The 16,650-nt window shown below is 43.5% G+C and overlaps 1 protein-coding gene across 8 annotated transcripts in view; it reads right to left on the reverse strand.

The window, feature by feature from the left end:
* CFAP46 (cilia and flagella associated protein 46) overlaps positions 1-16,650 on the reverse strand; it is a 168,717-nt gene that overhangs the window by 86,915 nt on the left and 65,152 nt on the right. For all 8 annotated transcript variants that reach the window (XR_004001341.1, XM_030570341.1, XM_030570343.1 and 5 more), the window contains 3 exons: positions 11,311-11,492; positions 3,148-3,279; positions 1,500-1,665 (listed from right to left, as the gene is read on the reverse strand). Coding sequence is in view for 7 of the 8 variants with exons in the window: in XM_030570341.1 (XP_030426201.1) it covers positions 1,500-1,665; positions 3,148-3,279; positions 11,311-11,492 (480 nt within the window). In the remaining variant the exon portion in view is untranslated. The remainder of the gene's footprint in view (positions 1-1,499; positions 1,666-3,147; positions 3,280-11,310; positions 11,493-16,650) is intronic.

The raw sequence follows: 16,650 nt of genomic DNA on the forward strand, positions 1-16,650 counted from the left end.
AGAACGACACTCTCTGGCCTCTTCCTTTTCTGGGGCACTGGGAACTGAGGGCTTGGCTATACTGGCACTTTACAGCGCTGCAACTTTTGCACTCAGGGGTGTGAAAAAACACCCCCCTGAGCGCTGCAAGATACAGCGCTGTAAAGCCTCAGTGTAATCAGTGCCGCAGCACTGGGAGCGCGGCTCCCAGCGCTGCAAGCTACACCTGTAAGGGATGTGGTTTACGTGCAGCGCTGGGAGAGCTCTCTTCCAGCGCTGGCGCTCTGACCACACTCATACTTCAAAGCGCTGCCACGGCAGCGCTCCCGCAGCGCTGCTGCGGCAGCGCTTTGAAATTTCAAGTGTAGCCTTACCCTGAGACCAGTGCCTCACAGAAGACTGTCTATGGGCAGAGCCATGACTCTTTGTGGTCCTTCCTCGACACCAGCTCGCACACCGTTGGTGCTGGAGCTCTGCGCACCAACGAGGAGGTGCTGGGCACGGGTTCTGCTGACCCCAGATTGGATTGTGGCCAGAGTGCTGCCTCCATTAGAAGGATCTTGAGGCTTTGATCTCGGTCCTTTAAGGTCCTAGGGCGGAACACTTTCTTCTCCTCCTGGTGGTTCTCCTCCAGACACCGCAGACAGGAGGAGGGTGGGTCACTCTTAGGCATAAGCTTTCCACAGTCCTTGCATAGAGCTTGCACCCTGGGGACTGGGGCATATACCAGAACCGGGAAAGCGTTGGTGGGGGGGGGACCCCAAAAGGAAACTTAAGAACTACTACTACTAATTAACTAACACTAGAAACTACTACAAACTATAAACATGAAGAGTGGACACTGCCCAAACACACTTGCAATGCAAGAGCAACAGTTTGTTCCAGCTAGCCGTCACCGGTGGTAAGAAGGAACTAAGGGAGTGGCGGGTTGGCAGGGCCCTATATTTGGCACCATGAAGGTGCGACTCCAATGGGTGCCCAGGCTTACCCAACAAATGTTGCTAAGGGAAAAATCTTCTGGCTGGTATACATGTGGCATGCACACACCTGATTGGAATGGACATGAACAAGCACTTGAAGAAAAACGTCTGTTCACTGGAGATTTTCTTTGAATATATGTCCTGCAGATCAAGAGCAATATGACCTACTATCACCACCAATCTGCAAGTTACTGGCTGATTGTTTCCATATTTTCTTATATTAATATTTTCTATTAATACCATTTTGTAAGCTTCAGAAAGGGACACCTGAAAGTCGTAAATTGCAGCAAATCTTTTTGAAGAAAACAGTCCCAGTTGAGAGGCTATTGATAAGGTGGGTCAACATGTGTGCAGATGAGAGAGAATGTAAATGCGAGTAAAAGATACTAGACTGATAAACTTGGCGTTTTCTCCCCTCCCACAGGAAAGAAAATCCTGAAGTAAATATCCATAGTTTTAAAGTAAAGCAAAATTTTGCTTCAAAATCACAACCGGTCAGTAAATTCTACTAAAATGTTGCTACTTATTAGATAATCTTACCTGCTTAATTTTAGATTCTGCTTTAATGATGTTTTTGAGAATTGTTTCTGTGGGCTCTTTAAGCTGTTCTCTGTCTAGAGGAGAACCTATAAAAGGTAAACATGCATTCCAGAAGTGTCTAGCTGCCAGCATTACAAGGGTACAGTTTCCTGTTTCACCTGCATATCTGAGGGAGACAAGCATGATTAAACTGAGAAAACACTGCCATTCATGCTAAACTGCATGTTGTAGTCAATGTCTGCTAAGCATAACCATGAAACCACCCAACTCAGCTCCCTTTGTGTCCTAATCAGGATTTATATACATACCCCTCAGATAAGGGGCTTTTGAATTAACCCACTATAGAAAGCATTTTCCATTTTGGGTAATGAATATGTTCACATTCACAAACAGCAGCAGTAAGAAATAAGTAAAAAAATATACTTTATGATACCAGTAACATCTATGTGTTATATTTATTTGTAACCCATTTGAAGATTCGTTATTACTAAAATTGTTGAAATTGTACTTAGGACTCATAATAAAACTCTCTATTTTAAAACTATTGTGTTTTGTCTCCCAACCATGTTAATTTCTCATTACAGTATCATTTTTTAAAAATAACCCTTAAGCTAATATGTGGTTTCACATAGTATGATGAAGTACCAAAGTAATATGAGGACACAACTTCAATGTCTCTAGTTCCATACAAGAATAGTTTCTCTGACAGTATTCCATGCAATTGCTATTTTTGTGTCCTGAAGTTAATAATTCTCTCCCAGTTGTGGTACCATGCCATCTTCCAACTCAGTGGCTTAAATCCCATCATCTAGCTGTAAATGGGAATCTTCTGAAATAACAAACTGTTACCAGATGATGATGCCTAAGGCTTGCTCATTATCCCTACCAGAATGGTCATGGTGTCTAATAAAGTTATGCAATTTTAGCATTTTTTAAAACTCTGTATTTTCCTTCATATAACTTGTCACTGGATTTATTATTATAGCCAATATTTTGCAAACAATATTTCTTGCTTCCCTCTTAAAATCTCTGTCCAGTTATGCCCAACTCAATATTTATGAAGATGTCTCTGTTCATTATTTGCATTTAAAGGAGCACAGAATTGTTTGCTTTAACTGGATATCCCCTAATGATTCTGTTACACTATTTCCTCGAACTTAACTTATCACACACTTTTAAAAAAGAGCTGGAATATTGGCAGTCTCAAATTAGACCTTCGGATTCTCATCTATCAGAAATTCAAATCCTATCTACTTTTGACTGCCATTGGGACCAATTATTTTTTCCTTTTGTTTGGAAGACTGATATTTTTTACTGTCCTCAGTACTGCTATTTCCTACAGGTATTAGATAATCGGTTCTCCCTCACTTTGGATCTGTGGCTTCACCTTCATTGATCAGTAGTGACTTTAAAGATACTCATTTTGAAGCTCCAGTATCCAGCTATATGGGAGACATGAGTATTCAGGATTTCTCTGAACTGGAAGATTCCACCAGATCCTTCATTAAATATTTCAGCCCACAACATTTTGCCCTTAAGCCACTTCTTGGAAAAGAAGAATATGTTGATCTGGTTCCAAAATAGGAATTATATCAAAATTAAAGCTGCATTAAATTATTCTGCTGCGCCCTGTAAAAATACAACATACCTTGCACTTTGAACAAAGGCTTTTGATGCTGCTAAGCGCAAATGTTTTTTTCCAGCCAAATTTTCCATTATACTCCTCCCCTGTATACAAGCAGCAGTGCTTAACATTTCCTGCCTTGCTGTGTAATCGTCTCTGCATAAAGACAAATAATTCATGATGTGTTCACTTATAGAGTGAGAATGCATCCATTCCCATTGACTGATATCTACAGTCTTTGTCTTTTGCAAAATGGTGGTGTTACCGACTTTGTATTTAAAAATGTTTAGTCGCTTTCTGTTAACACTATAAACTAAATTTATAATCAGATACAACATTAAGAAACTAATATGAAACAAACATTACTGTATACTTTTTATACTCTACCATTCTGGCTCTGTAAAATAATACTGTAATCATATTAGGGACAACAACATTTACATTAACTACAGAGATAAAATGTTAGGGTTTATCACCTTACCCACAATCAAAATCCAAGTCAAATAAAATCTTAATTCAGGGTTTTTGTGATATAGCCAGCCTAAAACATGTGTGTGTTCTTTAGAAAACAAAACAAACCAGTATGGAAAATTTGTTATCCTTCTCGTATCAGAGGGTAGCCGTGTTAGTCTGGATCTGTAAAAGCAGCAAAGAATCCTGTGGCACCTTATAGACTAACAGATGTTTTGGAGCATGAGCTTTCGTGGGTGAATACCCACTTCCTCAGATGCATCTGAGGAAGTGGGTATTCACCCACGAAAGCTCATGCTCCAAAACATCTGTTAGTCTATAAGGTGCCACAGGATTCTTTGCTGCTGTTATCCTTCTGTTCCTTCTGGGACTGACCTTCCCCAACTCCAAGGCTATGTCTACACTACAGCCTATGTCAGCATAACTTATGTCGCTCAGAAATGTGTATAAACCAGCCCCCGAGCAACATAAACAGGGCCCTACCAAATTCCTGGTCCATTTTTGTCAATTTCACAGTCATAGGATTTTAAAAATTGTAAATTTCATGATTTCAGCTATTTAAATCTGAAATTTCATGGTATAATTGTAGGTGTTCTGACCCAAAAAGGATTGTGGGGGAGGCGAGTTCGCAAGGTTATTGTGTGTGGGGAGGTTATGGTACTGCTCCTCTTACTTCTGAGTTGCTGCAGAGAGCGGCGCTGCCTTCAGAGCTGGGCAGCTGGAGAGCGGTGGCTGCCGGCCAGGAGCCCAGCTCTGAAGACAGAGCCACTGCCAGCAGCAGTGCAGAAGCAAGGATGGCAGGGCATGATATTGACATCCTTACTTCTGCACTGCTGCAAGCAGAGCTGGGCCCCCAGTCAGCAGCTGCCACTATCTGGCTACCAAGCTCTGAAGGCAGCAGTGCAGAAGTAAGGGTGGCAATACCATACCATACCACCCTTACTTCTGTGTGGCTGCTGGTGGGGTGCTGCCTTCAGAGCTGGGCACTTGACCAACAACCACCTCTGTCCGGCCATCCAGCTCTGACGGCAGCACAGAAGTAAGGGTGGCAATACCACATCCTCCCTAAAATAACTTTGTGATCCCCGTGTCATAAACAAAGAGTTAAGGGTTAATAGAACAAGAGTACTTCATGTCTCTTTTGCCTGTAAAGGGTTAACAAGTCCAGTGAGCCTGGCTGTCACCTGACCAGCGGACCAATCAGGGGACAGGATACTTTCAAATCTTGAGGGAGGGAACTTTGTGTGTGTGCTGTTAGTTTTTGGTTGTTGTTCTCTCTGGGTTCTGAGAGTGACCAGACATGCAACTAGGTTTCTCTCCAATCTCTCCGATACAGGCTCTTATAAGTTCAGAATAGTGAGTACTAGGTAGATAAGGCGAGTTAGGCTTATGGTTGTTTTCTTTATTTGCAAATGTGTATTTGGTTGGAAGGCGTTCAAATGTGTATTTGACTGGAAGGAGTTCAAATTTGTATTTTGCTGAAAGGATTTTAATTTGTACTTGTATACTTAGGCTGGGAAGGTATTCCCAGTGTCTATAGCTGAAAGACCCTGTACTTATTCCATTTTAAATTTACAAAGATAATTTTTACTGTTTTTTCTCTCTTTAATTAAAAGCTTTTCTTGTTTAAGAACCTGATTGTTTTTTTTAATTCTGGTGAGACCCCAGGGGACTGGGTCTGGATTCACCAGGGAATTGGTGGGGAGAAAGGAGGGAAGGGGGAGAGAAAGGTTAATTTTTCTCTGTGTTAGGATTACTTTCTCTCTCAGGGTGAGTCTGGGAGGGGGAGAGAGAAGGAGGGGGGAAGGTGAATTTTCTTCTCTGTTTTAAGATTCAAGGAGTTTGAATCAAGTGATCTTCCAAGGTAACCCAGGGAGGGGAAGCCGGGGAGAGGCAACGGTGAGGGAAAGGGTTTACTTTCCTTGTGTTAAGATCCAGAGGGACTGGGTCTTGGGGGTCCCCGGGCAGGTTTTGGGGGGACCAGAGTGTACCAGGCACTGGAATTCCTGGTTGGTGGCAGCACTACAAGTACTAAGCTGGTAATTGAGTTTAGAGTAATTCATGCTGGTACCCCATCTTTTGGACGCTAAGGTTCAGAGTGGGGGGTTATACCATGACACCCTGCAATTCCCTTTTGGGTTAGAACCCCCATTTTGATAAATGCTGATCTCCCCCCTGAAATCTGTATAGTATAGGGTAAAAGCACACAAAAGACCACATTTCACGGGGGCAGGGCGGGGCAGGGAGGAGGCCAGATTTCACAGTCCGTGTCGCATTTTTCTTGGCCATGAATTTGGTAGGGCCCTATATGTTACACAAACATGAACACTTGTGTGCACAACAATATGTCGGTGGGAGAGCTTCTCCCACTAATATAGCTTCTGCCATTCACGGAGGTGATTTTATTATGCTGACAGGAGAGTTCTCTCCTGTTGGCTTAGAGGGTCTTCACCAGACATGCTGCAGTAGCACAACTGCATCGATATCCTGCACCGCTGCAGCACTGTACGTGTAGGCATGTCCTAAGACTAATGCAGCTTTCTCTCTCTCTCTCTCTCTTTTTATATGTGGTGAAGTTAAAAGGAGGAGTTGGGAGGAGGCCATGGGAAAGTAGCCCAGGGAGTTGTAGCTGTCATGTAGCTGTTACAAAAGATACTGTAGACAGTTGCAATCCACAGGGCCCTGGGCTGGAACCTGGAGTAGAGGGAGTGCTTGGGTTTCCTCCCATCCGCTTCAACTCAAAGACAAGAGGAGGTGACCTGGACTGTGGGTCCCACCAGAGGGGAAGGTCTCTGGTCTATCCCCTCGACCCACTAGGTGGGTCAGCAGAGACTGTGGGGATTGTTCTCTTCCCTTTCCCCATGCTGGCCAGTGCTGAGGTTACCTGAATGAACAGCAGGTTTGAGCCCCTAGCAAAAAAGTGGCCAAATTGAGGGCTGCCGTGAACCTCTGATGCAAGCAAATCCGCCAATAAGCACAGGACCCACCAAGGCAGAGGAGGAACTTTGTCACTATATCTATAGATATATATATATACACATACACACACACATGCAGAACCCTATTCAGACTTGTACAGGGGCTCCAAGATTAGGACACAATCTTTAGACCTCCCACAGCAAAGTATTTCCAAGGCTGCATAATACAAAACGGGAAATGACTGCCAAAGAAGGAGTACTGCAGAAAGGGATATAAGTGTCATAATGGACCACAAGCTAAATATGAGTCAACAGTATAACACTGTTGCAAAAAAAGCAAACATCATTCTGGAATGAATTATCAGGAATGGTGTATGCAAGACACAAGAAGTAATTCTTCTGCTCTACTTTGCTCTGATTAGGTCTCAACTGGACTATTGTGTCCAGTTCTGGGTACCACATTTCAAGTAAGAGGTAGACAAATTGGAGAAAGTCGAGAAAAGAGCAACAAAAGTGATTAAAGGGCTACAAGACATAACCTATGAGGGACCATTGGAAAAACTGGGTTTGTTTAGTCTGGAGAAGAAAAGAATGAGGGGGGACCTGATAACAGCTTTCAAGCACATAAAAGGTTGTTACAAGAAGGAGGCAGAAAAATTATGTTCCTTAACCTCTGAAGATAGGACAAGAAGCAATGGTCTTAAACTGCAGCAAGGGCGATTTAGATTGGATATTAGGAAAAGCTTCCTGTCAGGATAGTTAAGAACTGGAATAAATTGCCTAGGGAGGTTGTGGAATCTGAATCGTTGGAGATTTTTAAGAGCAGGTTAGACAAACACCTGTCTGGGATGGTCTAGGTCAGGGGTCGGCAAGCTATGGCACGCGTGCCAAAGATGGCACATGAGCCAATTTTTAGTGGCACGCTGGAGCCTGTCTGGACCCCAGTGTGCCACTAAAAATCCTGCCAACAGAGCAAGCAGCAGGGTCTGTGCTCCCAGGCCGGAGCGCCAGGCCGAGCACAGCAAGCTGCCGGCCCCTCCCCTGCCTTCCCCCCCTTCCCCTGGAGTCCTGCCGCCACGCACGCAGCACTCTGAGGACTGGGGCTGCGTGCTCCCGCAGGGCAGCGTTTGGCTCCGTGGGGAGGAAAAGATGCTCCCCGCTCATCCAGAGTCCCGCCGCCGTGCGGAGCCCCGCCCTGCCCCTCAGAGCACTGCGTGTGCAGCGGCGGGGCTTTGGATGAGCGGGGAGGCTCATGATAAGGGGTCCAGGGCTGGGGGGGGGAGTTGGATAAAGGGGTGGGGGCAGTCAGGGGACAGGGAGCAGGGTGGGTTGGATGGGGGGTGGGATTCGGGGGGTGGTTAGGGGTGGGGGTCTCTGGGGGAGCAGTCAGAGAGCAGGGGGGGTTGGATGGGGCATGGAAGTCCCGGGGTCTGTTAGGGGGTGGGGGGTGGATAAGGATCAGGGCAGTCAAAGGGCAGGGAGCAACGAGGGTCCGGGGGGGCAGTAAGGGGGGGGTCTCTGGAGGGGGTGGTCAGGGGACAAGGAGCTGGGGGGGTTGGATGAGTCAGGAGTTCGGGGGGGGCTGTCAGGAGGTAGGGGTGTGGAGAGGGGTTGGGCAAGCAGGGAGCAGGGAGCTGTTGTATGGGTCCAGAGTTCTGGGCGTCCTGTCAGAGGTTCGGGGGGGGGCAGTCACCCAGCCCTCTGTCCTGAGCCCTGCACCCCCACATACCCCCCAGGCCCCTGCCCTGAGCCCTGTACCACTCAGCCCTCTGTTGACTCCTTTACCTCCCCGCATGACCCCAGCCCTGACTCTGGCGCCCCCACACATGGGTAGCTCCCCAACCCTGACACCTGCACCGCCTCACATGTGCCTAGCCCTCTCCCTGACTCTTGCACCCCCCACATCCCCAGCCCCCCCACACATCCCATGCACCCCGCACATCCCCACCCCCACCCTGAGCACCAAATGGGAGCTCCTCACTCACATTCCCACCTGCATCCCTCACACCAAATGGGAGCTGCCCAGGTAAGTGCCCCCACACCCAAACCTCCTGCCCCAACCCTAAGTCCCCTTCCTCATTCTAGCTCCTGGCCAGACCCTTCACCCCCAGCCCTGTGCTCAGTCCACTCCCACCCTCAGCTCAGTGCAGAGAGAGGAAAAGAATGGGCCAGAATCAGGGAGAAGGTAGGTACCCACTGTTTGTAGGCAGGGCCAGGACCCTTGACCGGCAGCAGGCTGAGCGGGTCTGGCAGCCGGGATCCTGGCTGGCAGGAGCCGGCGGATGGAACCTGAGTGGCAGTGGGCTGAGCTGCTCAGCCCACTGCCGGTCTGGGGTACCGGCTGCTAGCCCCGCACAGCCTGCTACCGGTCTGGAGTTCTGGCTGCCAGACCCTTCCCAGCTAAGGTCCTGGCTGCAGGCCCTACTCAGCCCACGGCTGGCCTAGATGAACAGAACCCCAGACCAGCAGCGGGCTGAGTGGGCCAGCGGCGTAAGATCAACATTTTAATTTAATTAGAAATGAAGCTTCTTAAACATTTTGAAGACCTTGTTTCTTTTATAATACAACACTAGTTTAGTTATATAAAATATAGACTTGTAGAGAGAGACCTTCTAAAAAACATTAAAATGTATGACCGGCACGTCAAACCTTAAATTAGAGTGAATAAAGGAAGACTCGGCACACCGCTTCTGAAAGGTTGCCGACCCCTGATCTAGGTAATACTTAGTCCGCCACTAATGCATGGGACTGGAGTATATGAGGTCCCTTCCAGTCCTATGATTCTATGATTCTATAAAATACTGAAATTTGTTAGTGATAACTTTAAACTTAGGCAGCAACTTTAAACAGTAGAACTATGTACAAGGCTCCAGATGACTCCACTTCTGATCTTCTCCCTGTGAATTTACTCAGGGTTCAGTGGAATGAAGAAGAGGTCAGTTTATGGAAAGAAATAAATCAGGTAAAAATGTTCCATTCTGAGACATTGTATCTCAAAGCTTTCAGAGAAAAAGGATTTTTGCAGGGAAAAAAAATTCTGTTGTATCTATATTATGCAAACTTTAAAAAAACAAACTGTATGCATAGAAGAGAATAAAAAGAAAACTCGGGTCTACCTGGCCTAGAGCAGGGGTAGGCAACCTCTGGCACGCGTGCCAAAGGCGGCATGTGAGCTGATTTTCAGTGGCACTCACACTGCCCGGGTCCTGGCCACCTGTCTGGGGGACTCTACATTTTAATTTAATTTTAAATGAAGCTTCTTAAATATTTTTAAAACCTTATTTACTTTACATACAACAATAGTTTAGTTATATAATATAGACTTTAGAAAGTCTAAAAACTTCTAAAAACGTTAAAATGTATTACGGGTACGCGAAACAGTAAATTAGAGGGAATAAATGAAGATTCAGCACAGCACTTCTGAAAGGCTGCCAGCCCCTGCTTTATGAAACAATGATTATGACCACTAGAGGTTACCAGTGTTCCACAGTTCACTTTTACACTGAACAAATGAAAACTAAAGCAAAATTAAGAAGCCCTATTTTACCCTAACGTTGCTCTTTACCATACACAAAATGAAAAATGAGTATTGTTTGCAATTATGACAAATCCTGGACTAAAGTTGTATGTCAAAGATGAAAATATTTTATCCATTCATTGTTTTATTCAGAGAGTTGTTCTCTATCTATGATATTCAAGAGCTCTATATATTTAAATATCTCATTTTGCTGAAAGATTTGAAAAAAAAAGGTAGAAAGCCAATTTCCTAATGAATGGCTGCAGATGATAAAGAGCACATGTTTTTCCAGTTAAGGTCAGCATTTAATTATGCTCAAAATTTTCCATCAAGAATTACTTTTTTCCCTGACAGTATAAAAGCATTATTATTAACTGGGCTAATTTCATCCAGGCTTGGTCAAATCACATTTCCTTTTTGGGCTGCATATATACATCTGGGGATCTGCTTTTCTGGATGATAGGACCATATCAGCAGATCCTCAGCCTAGCGTGGAAGTTGCCTTAATCCCAGATATGAAGCCATTCAGACTGCAACTCTTTTCTTAACATTCTCATTGCACCTAGGTACTGCAACATAAATAACATATACAATAATCCAGGTCTCAATCATGGGCCTGCTGCATGAGTGCAGAGGAGACTAAGGGAACATAAAAAGTCCATCTTATATGGGCTACCTCCATCTCCATCCCCCATGTGGGAAAAAGTAGCTGCCACTGGGCTACTCCTCTTCCTCCTCCCACAGAAGTGGTCAGGGGATGGATGAGCAGAGATGTGGGCCCTCTTGGCACCACCTACAAACTGCATCAATTCAGTCCATGCATCAAACCCAGTGCAGTCAGGGACACAATCCTGCATCACCAGAAGGGCTAGCACAGATTACCTTCCCCCTGGAATGAAGTGAAAACAGGAACATGATTGTGAATGTTAGAGGCCCCGATTTAGGTTAGCACTTAAGCACATGCTTAACTTTAAGCATATGATTCACTTCAGTGGGTCTTTAGCATATGTTTACACATTTTCCTGAACTGAGTCAAGGACTCACAATCTGCTTCCTGCATTGCCCCTTACTCAAGATGCACTGTCAATTTATAATCTAGCCCTCAATGCTCAAACAGTGCTAGAACTGCTAATCGCAACAGAGTGAGTAAGAGGGAAGTTTCAGCTTTTACTTTTAAATACAGTTTATAACAATTTTGATTATATAATCACAAAAATGTACCTATCTTACCGAATGGTTTAAAGTTATTTTATGTTATAATGGAAAATTCTGTATACTTACATGTCATGTTTCTTCGCATCTGTATCATACAAAACTGCATCATCTAGTTGCAAGGTTCTTTGGGAACAAGTCAGCACTATTTCATGGTCATGTGATGCGTAAGCAAAATATGTAAGTCGTGTCAATGTCTGCAATTCCACTAATGGATCTGACCAGTTGCATTCTAAAGTCATTTTCACTAACTGCAAATAATAGCAAAAGAAATACGTTCTCTTATGCTATAATTTTGATTGTCAATCACTTTTCATACACAGTATGCAAGGATTTATTAAATATTTCCTAAGATACCCAACAACTTTGTAAAGACTAAAAGAAAACAACATATATAAAGGTTTGATTACATAATTCCATTTCTGTCCTTCACTTCGTACTGCCCTGTACATATGACTTTCTCATGATCAGTGTACAAGACACTGATTCAAATAGCAGTTTGCAGAGCCGCCATCTTTTTTCATTCAAATCCTCCTGATTCACACAAATACAATTTTTAAAAAAATGTACATATAGTAATTTAAAGTTATCCTATCTTCTCTTTGTTGGTCTTTCAGATCGCAACATCTTTGGAACACAGTCCATCTATCTTTGCATTTTGTATAATATCAAAAATACTGTTTACACTACACAAACAAAAAGTTACTAATTACAGGCTAAGAAAAATGGCATAGAGTCCCACTCTTGGCATATGCCTGCACTCCATGCATTGAGTCAGAATCTTCTAAAAAGAAGACATCTATTGGGGCTTGGTGCTGAATGTCAAACGGAAGGACTGAGGTTTCCAACTTTATTTTTAATTTTTTCACCTACTGGAACCTCTATTAGAGCCAAATAAGAGGAGTCAGATTTTAAAAATGGCGCATTCAACATTCTATTCTGTTTCTGAAACTAACAGAATTATCATTTGAACCTTTAGCTGGCCCTGAGGATCTGTGGGACAATTTACTCAAAGAACTATAGTTACTGATATGTAACATTTCTGCAATTCTGCATTTCTGCAACAGCAAGGATATTTATAAATAGGCTTAGTTATATGTCTAGATAGCAGCTGGGTCTTCTTAACATATAGACCATATAACCTGAATTCCCTGGTATTTGAGTAAAGCTTAGTGAAAATTACTGAGTTGGTTGGTGGATTGGTACAGGGGAAATTTACTCAGGATTTTGAGGAGTTGCAGGATCATTTTAGTTTATGAAACTGCATATGGGAGCTCAGCCATCAAGGCCGAGAGCTCATGAACTCTGTGGAGACTTATGGCTACAAAGAATCCAATCTTTAGGGACAGTTGATACAACAAGCTATCTGCTAAAGGTTTAAATAACAATTTCATCAGATTCATAAGTGGTAAATTCCAAATCCAGAAAAAAGATTACAAATAAGTGGGAAAATAGGTGCCACTGCTTTCAAAAAGTCTCTTTACAGTAGGATGTGAAATATTAAAAACCCCTGTGTGACAGATATGACAACTGCTCAGTAATAACAACCATAATGTGATTAAATTTAACATCCTTTCAAGGGAAAAAATGCCTAAGAAACCCATCACAACAGCATTTAACTTCAAAAACAAGGAAACTAGTTAAAAGTAAATTAAAAGGAACTGTCAGAACAGTTAAATGCCTACAAACTGAATGGATACTATTCTAAACCCACCCTAATAATGACTCAAACTAAATGTATACCTGTAGCAGGGTGATCAGTGCAGTGGTAAAATCAGCTCTAGAGAGGGCTGCAGCTCTGAAAGCTGGGCTGATTGGGAAAGCAGCCACAGCTGTAGCTGGCTTAATAAGGGCTCAGCTGGCCCTTATAAGAGGGCAGTGGACCAGGAGCAAGAGTCTCCCTCTAGCTGAGGAGGGAGATGGACCTAACTGCCTGAGTGCTAAAGGGTACTGGAGTGAAGCAGGGCTGGGGAAAAGCCAGAGGAGCTGGGGAGCTCTGGGCCGGCAACTCCTCAGGCTGCAGGGCCTTGTACAAGGCCCCTGGAGGTACTGGGTTGCAGAGAAAGGCAGCAGGTCCAAAACCCCCTTGCCTGTGATGAGTGGCTTATATTGCAGTCTGCCCCAGGTAGCAGGGGCTAGTTGGTGATTGGCAGTAGTCTATGACTGAGGTGAGGTGGGGTAGGGGGTGGGGGTTTCCTGGACAGGGGAGACCTTAAGAGTGAGGGGTTATTGCCAGGGGCAAGTACCCTGGGGTTGCAAAGGGCACCGAGTCCTGGGAGGGACATGGGGGCCAAGCGGCAGCAGGACACTGGCCTGCAGAAGGTGCTCCGATGGCTGGAAAAGAGCTAATTCTCAGACAACCAGCAGGAATCGTTACACTGCTACACTACCCCAAACTAAAAACGAAACAGTGAAGACCAAAAAATGCCACTATGGCTAAAAACAGAGTAAAACAGATTGTTAGAGGCAAAAAAGCTTCCTTTAAAAATCTGAAGTCAAATAAGGAAAATAAAAGTAAGTACAAATTCTGGCAAGTCAAGTGTAAAAGTATAATAGGGCAGGTGCAGAAAAATATTTGAAGAGCAACTGGCTATGGACACAAAAACTAATAACAAAGATTGTTTTAACTACAACAGTCAGTGGGCCACTGGATGATCGAGGTGCTAAAAGAGCACTCAAGGAAGACAAGGCCATTGCAGAGAAGATAAAGTAATTCTTTGCATCAGTCGTCACTGCAGAGGATATGGAGGAGATCCCACAACCACGTCATTCTTTTTAGGTGACAAAGCTGAGGAACTGTTCCAGACTGAGATGTAGAGGAGGTTTTGGAAAAACATGATAAATTAAAGAGCAATACGTCACCAGGACAAGGTGATATTCACCAAAGAGTTCTGAACTCTACTAACAGAACTACTACCTGGGGTATATAACCTATCACTTAAATCAGCCACTGTACCAAATGACAGGAGGGTACCTAATGTAATATTAATTTTTTAAAAAGTCACACAATTACAGGCTGGTAAGCCTAACTTCAGTACCAGGCAAACTGGATGAAACTATAGTAAAGAACAAAATTATCGGACACACATAAACATGATATGTTGGGATAGAGTCAACATGGCTTTTGTAAGGGGAAATCATGCCTCACCAATCTATTAGAATTCTCTGAGGGAGTCAACAAGCATGTGGACAGGGGTGATCCAGTTGATATAGTGTACGTGGACTTTTAGAAAGTCTTTGACAAGGTCCCTCACTAAAGGCTCTTAAGCAAACTAAAGAGTCATGGGATAACAGGGAAGGTCCTTTGATGAATCAGTAACTGGTTAAAAGACAGGAAACAAAAAGTAGGAATAAATGGTCAGTTTTCACAATGGAGAGTAGTAAACATTAAGGGTCTCCCAAAGTTTTGTGCTGGCACTTGTGTTGTTCAACATGTTCACAAAATGATCTGGAAAAAGGACTGAATAGTGAGAATGCAAAATTCCTCAAGATAGTTAAGTCCTAAGATGACTGCAAAGATTCACAAAGGAATCTCACCCAGCTGGGTGACTGTGTGACAAAATGACAAATGTAATTCAGTGCTGATAAGTGCAAAGCAATGCACATTGAAAAATGTAATCCAAACTACATATACAAAACTATAGGGTCTAAATTATCTGTTACCATTCAAAGAGATCATGGAGTCATCATGATAGTTCCCTGAATACATCCGCTCAATGTGCAGCAGCAGTCAAAAAAGCTAACAATTAGGAAAGGGATAGATAAGAAGACAGAAAATATCAAAAAGACACTCTATAAATCCACGGTACACCCACCCTATGAATACTGCATGCAATTCTGGTTGCCTTATCTCAAAATAGATATATTAGAATTCGAAGAGGTACAGAGAACGGTAACAGGAATGATTAGGGATATGGACCACCTTCCATACAAGGAGAGAGAAAAAAAGACTAGGACTGTTCAGTTTAGAAAAGAGACAACTAAGAGGGGATATGATTGAGGTCTATACAATCATGAGTGGTGAGGAGAAAGCGAATAGAAAAGTGTTATTTAGCCCTTTCCATAACACAAACACTACCAGTCACCCAATGAAATTAATAGGTAGCTGGTATAAAACAAACAAAAGGTACAACAATCAACTACTGGAACTCACTGCCAAGGGATCTTGTGAAAGTCAAAAAAAAAGTTACAAAAATTAGTAAGTTCATGGAGAATATTCCATAAACAGCTATTAGCTGAGATGGCCAGGGACACAACCTCAAGTTGCAGGTGTCCCTAAACTTACAACTGCCAAAAGCTGGGACTAGATAACAGGTGATGGATCACTCAACATTGTCCTGTTCTGTTCACTACCTCTGGCAATGGCCACTGTCAGAAGACAGGATACTGGGCTAAATGGACCATTGGTCTGACACAGTATCGCCATTCTTATGTTCTTAATTTCTCATGGTATCCTTAAAATATCTTATTGTACTAAGTTTATATTATTGTGGGCTGTGATTATGTGTAATCTCTCTGGGGGCAGATGTGAGATTTGGGAATTCAAATGACTACACTGAAAATGTGCTAAACATGTATGGACTTTGGGACAATAAGTGTTAACTGGATTTTCTGGGCAATCCCTATGGCAAGGATAATGCAAATTCCCCAACTCTCGTTATGCAAAACCCAAGATTTTTGAAGCTATGCCCTGAGAAGATGGTTTGTCTGCCAATTACCTGTTACACAAGACCATGACTAAAGGCCCAAGCTGTATAAAAACAGTGGCTGATCTGCCTAGTCTGGGTTCTGGTTCTAAGATGGATATGTACTTGTAATCACAAGAAAACCCACTTGTGGCTTTTGAAAGCCTAGCATGAGGTTGGAATTGAGGGTGACCCCTGGTAAGCTTTTTAGCATGCATGTAGTTTTTTTAATTGTTTTAATGTTTTCTCTGTAATGCTTTTACCTCAAGGATAAATGTGCTTGTTTATAAGAGCTTAAAACTGCAGGCAATACACTAGTCATAGCCCTCTGAGGGAAAGCAAAGTGAAGACATAGGCCTTTTGGGCAGTCTGACTTGGTGGGGCTATCCAAGCGTACAGCAGGGAACTGTGCAGCTTTTAAGTCCCTGGTCAGGAGGGAGAGAGATGTGGGTTTCCACCCAAAAGAGGTAATTACTGAGAGCCAGAAGCCTGAAGTCTGTGCGCTTGGTGGACCATGGAGAGGGAATATAGGTGTAGATGCCCTGAAACTGGGGGATATAGCTGATACCCTGCACTGTGTATGGTATACAGCTATGACTACAAAATAGACTGACAGAACTCAAAGTTTGACAGTTGGGATATAGGCCAGATTTTGTCACCCTGACTCATGCTTAGTAACTCAGTGGGGTTACATTTAGAGAATGGCACTATTCAACATGAATAA

The sequence above is a fragment of the Gopherus evgoodei genome, chromosome 7 (assembly GCF_007399415.2).
Source record: "Gopherus evgoodei ecotype Sinaloan lineage chromosome 7, rGopEvg1_v1.p, whole genome shotgun sequence".
Classification (NCBI taxonomy): Eukaryota; Metazoa; Chordata; order Testudines; family Testudinidae; genus Gopherus; species Gopherus evgoodei.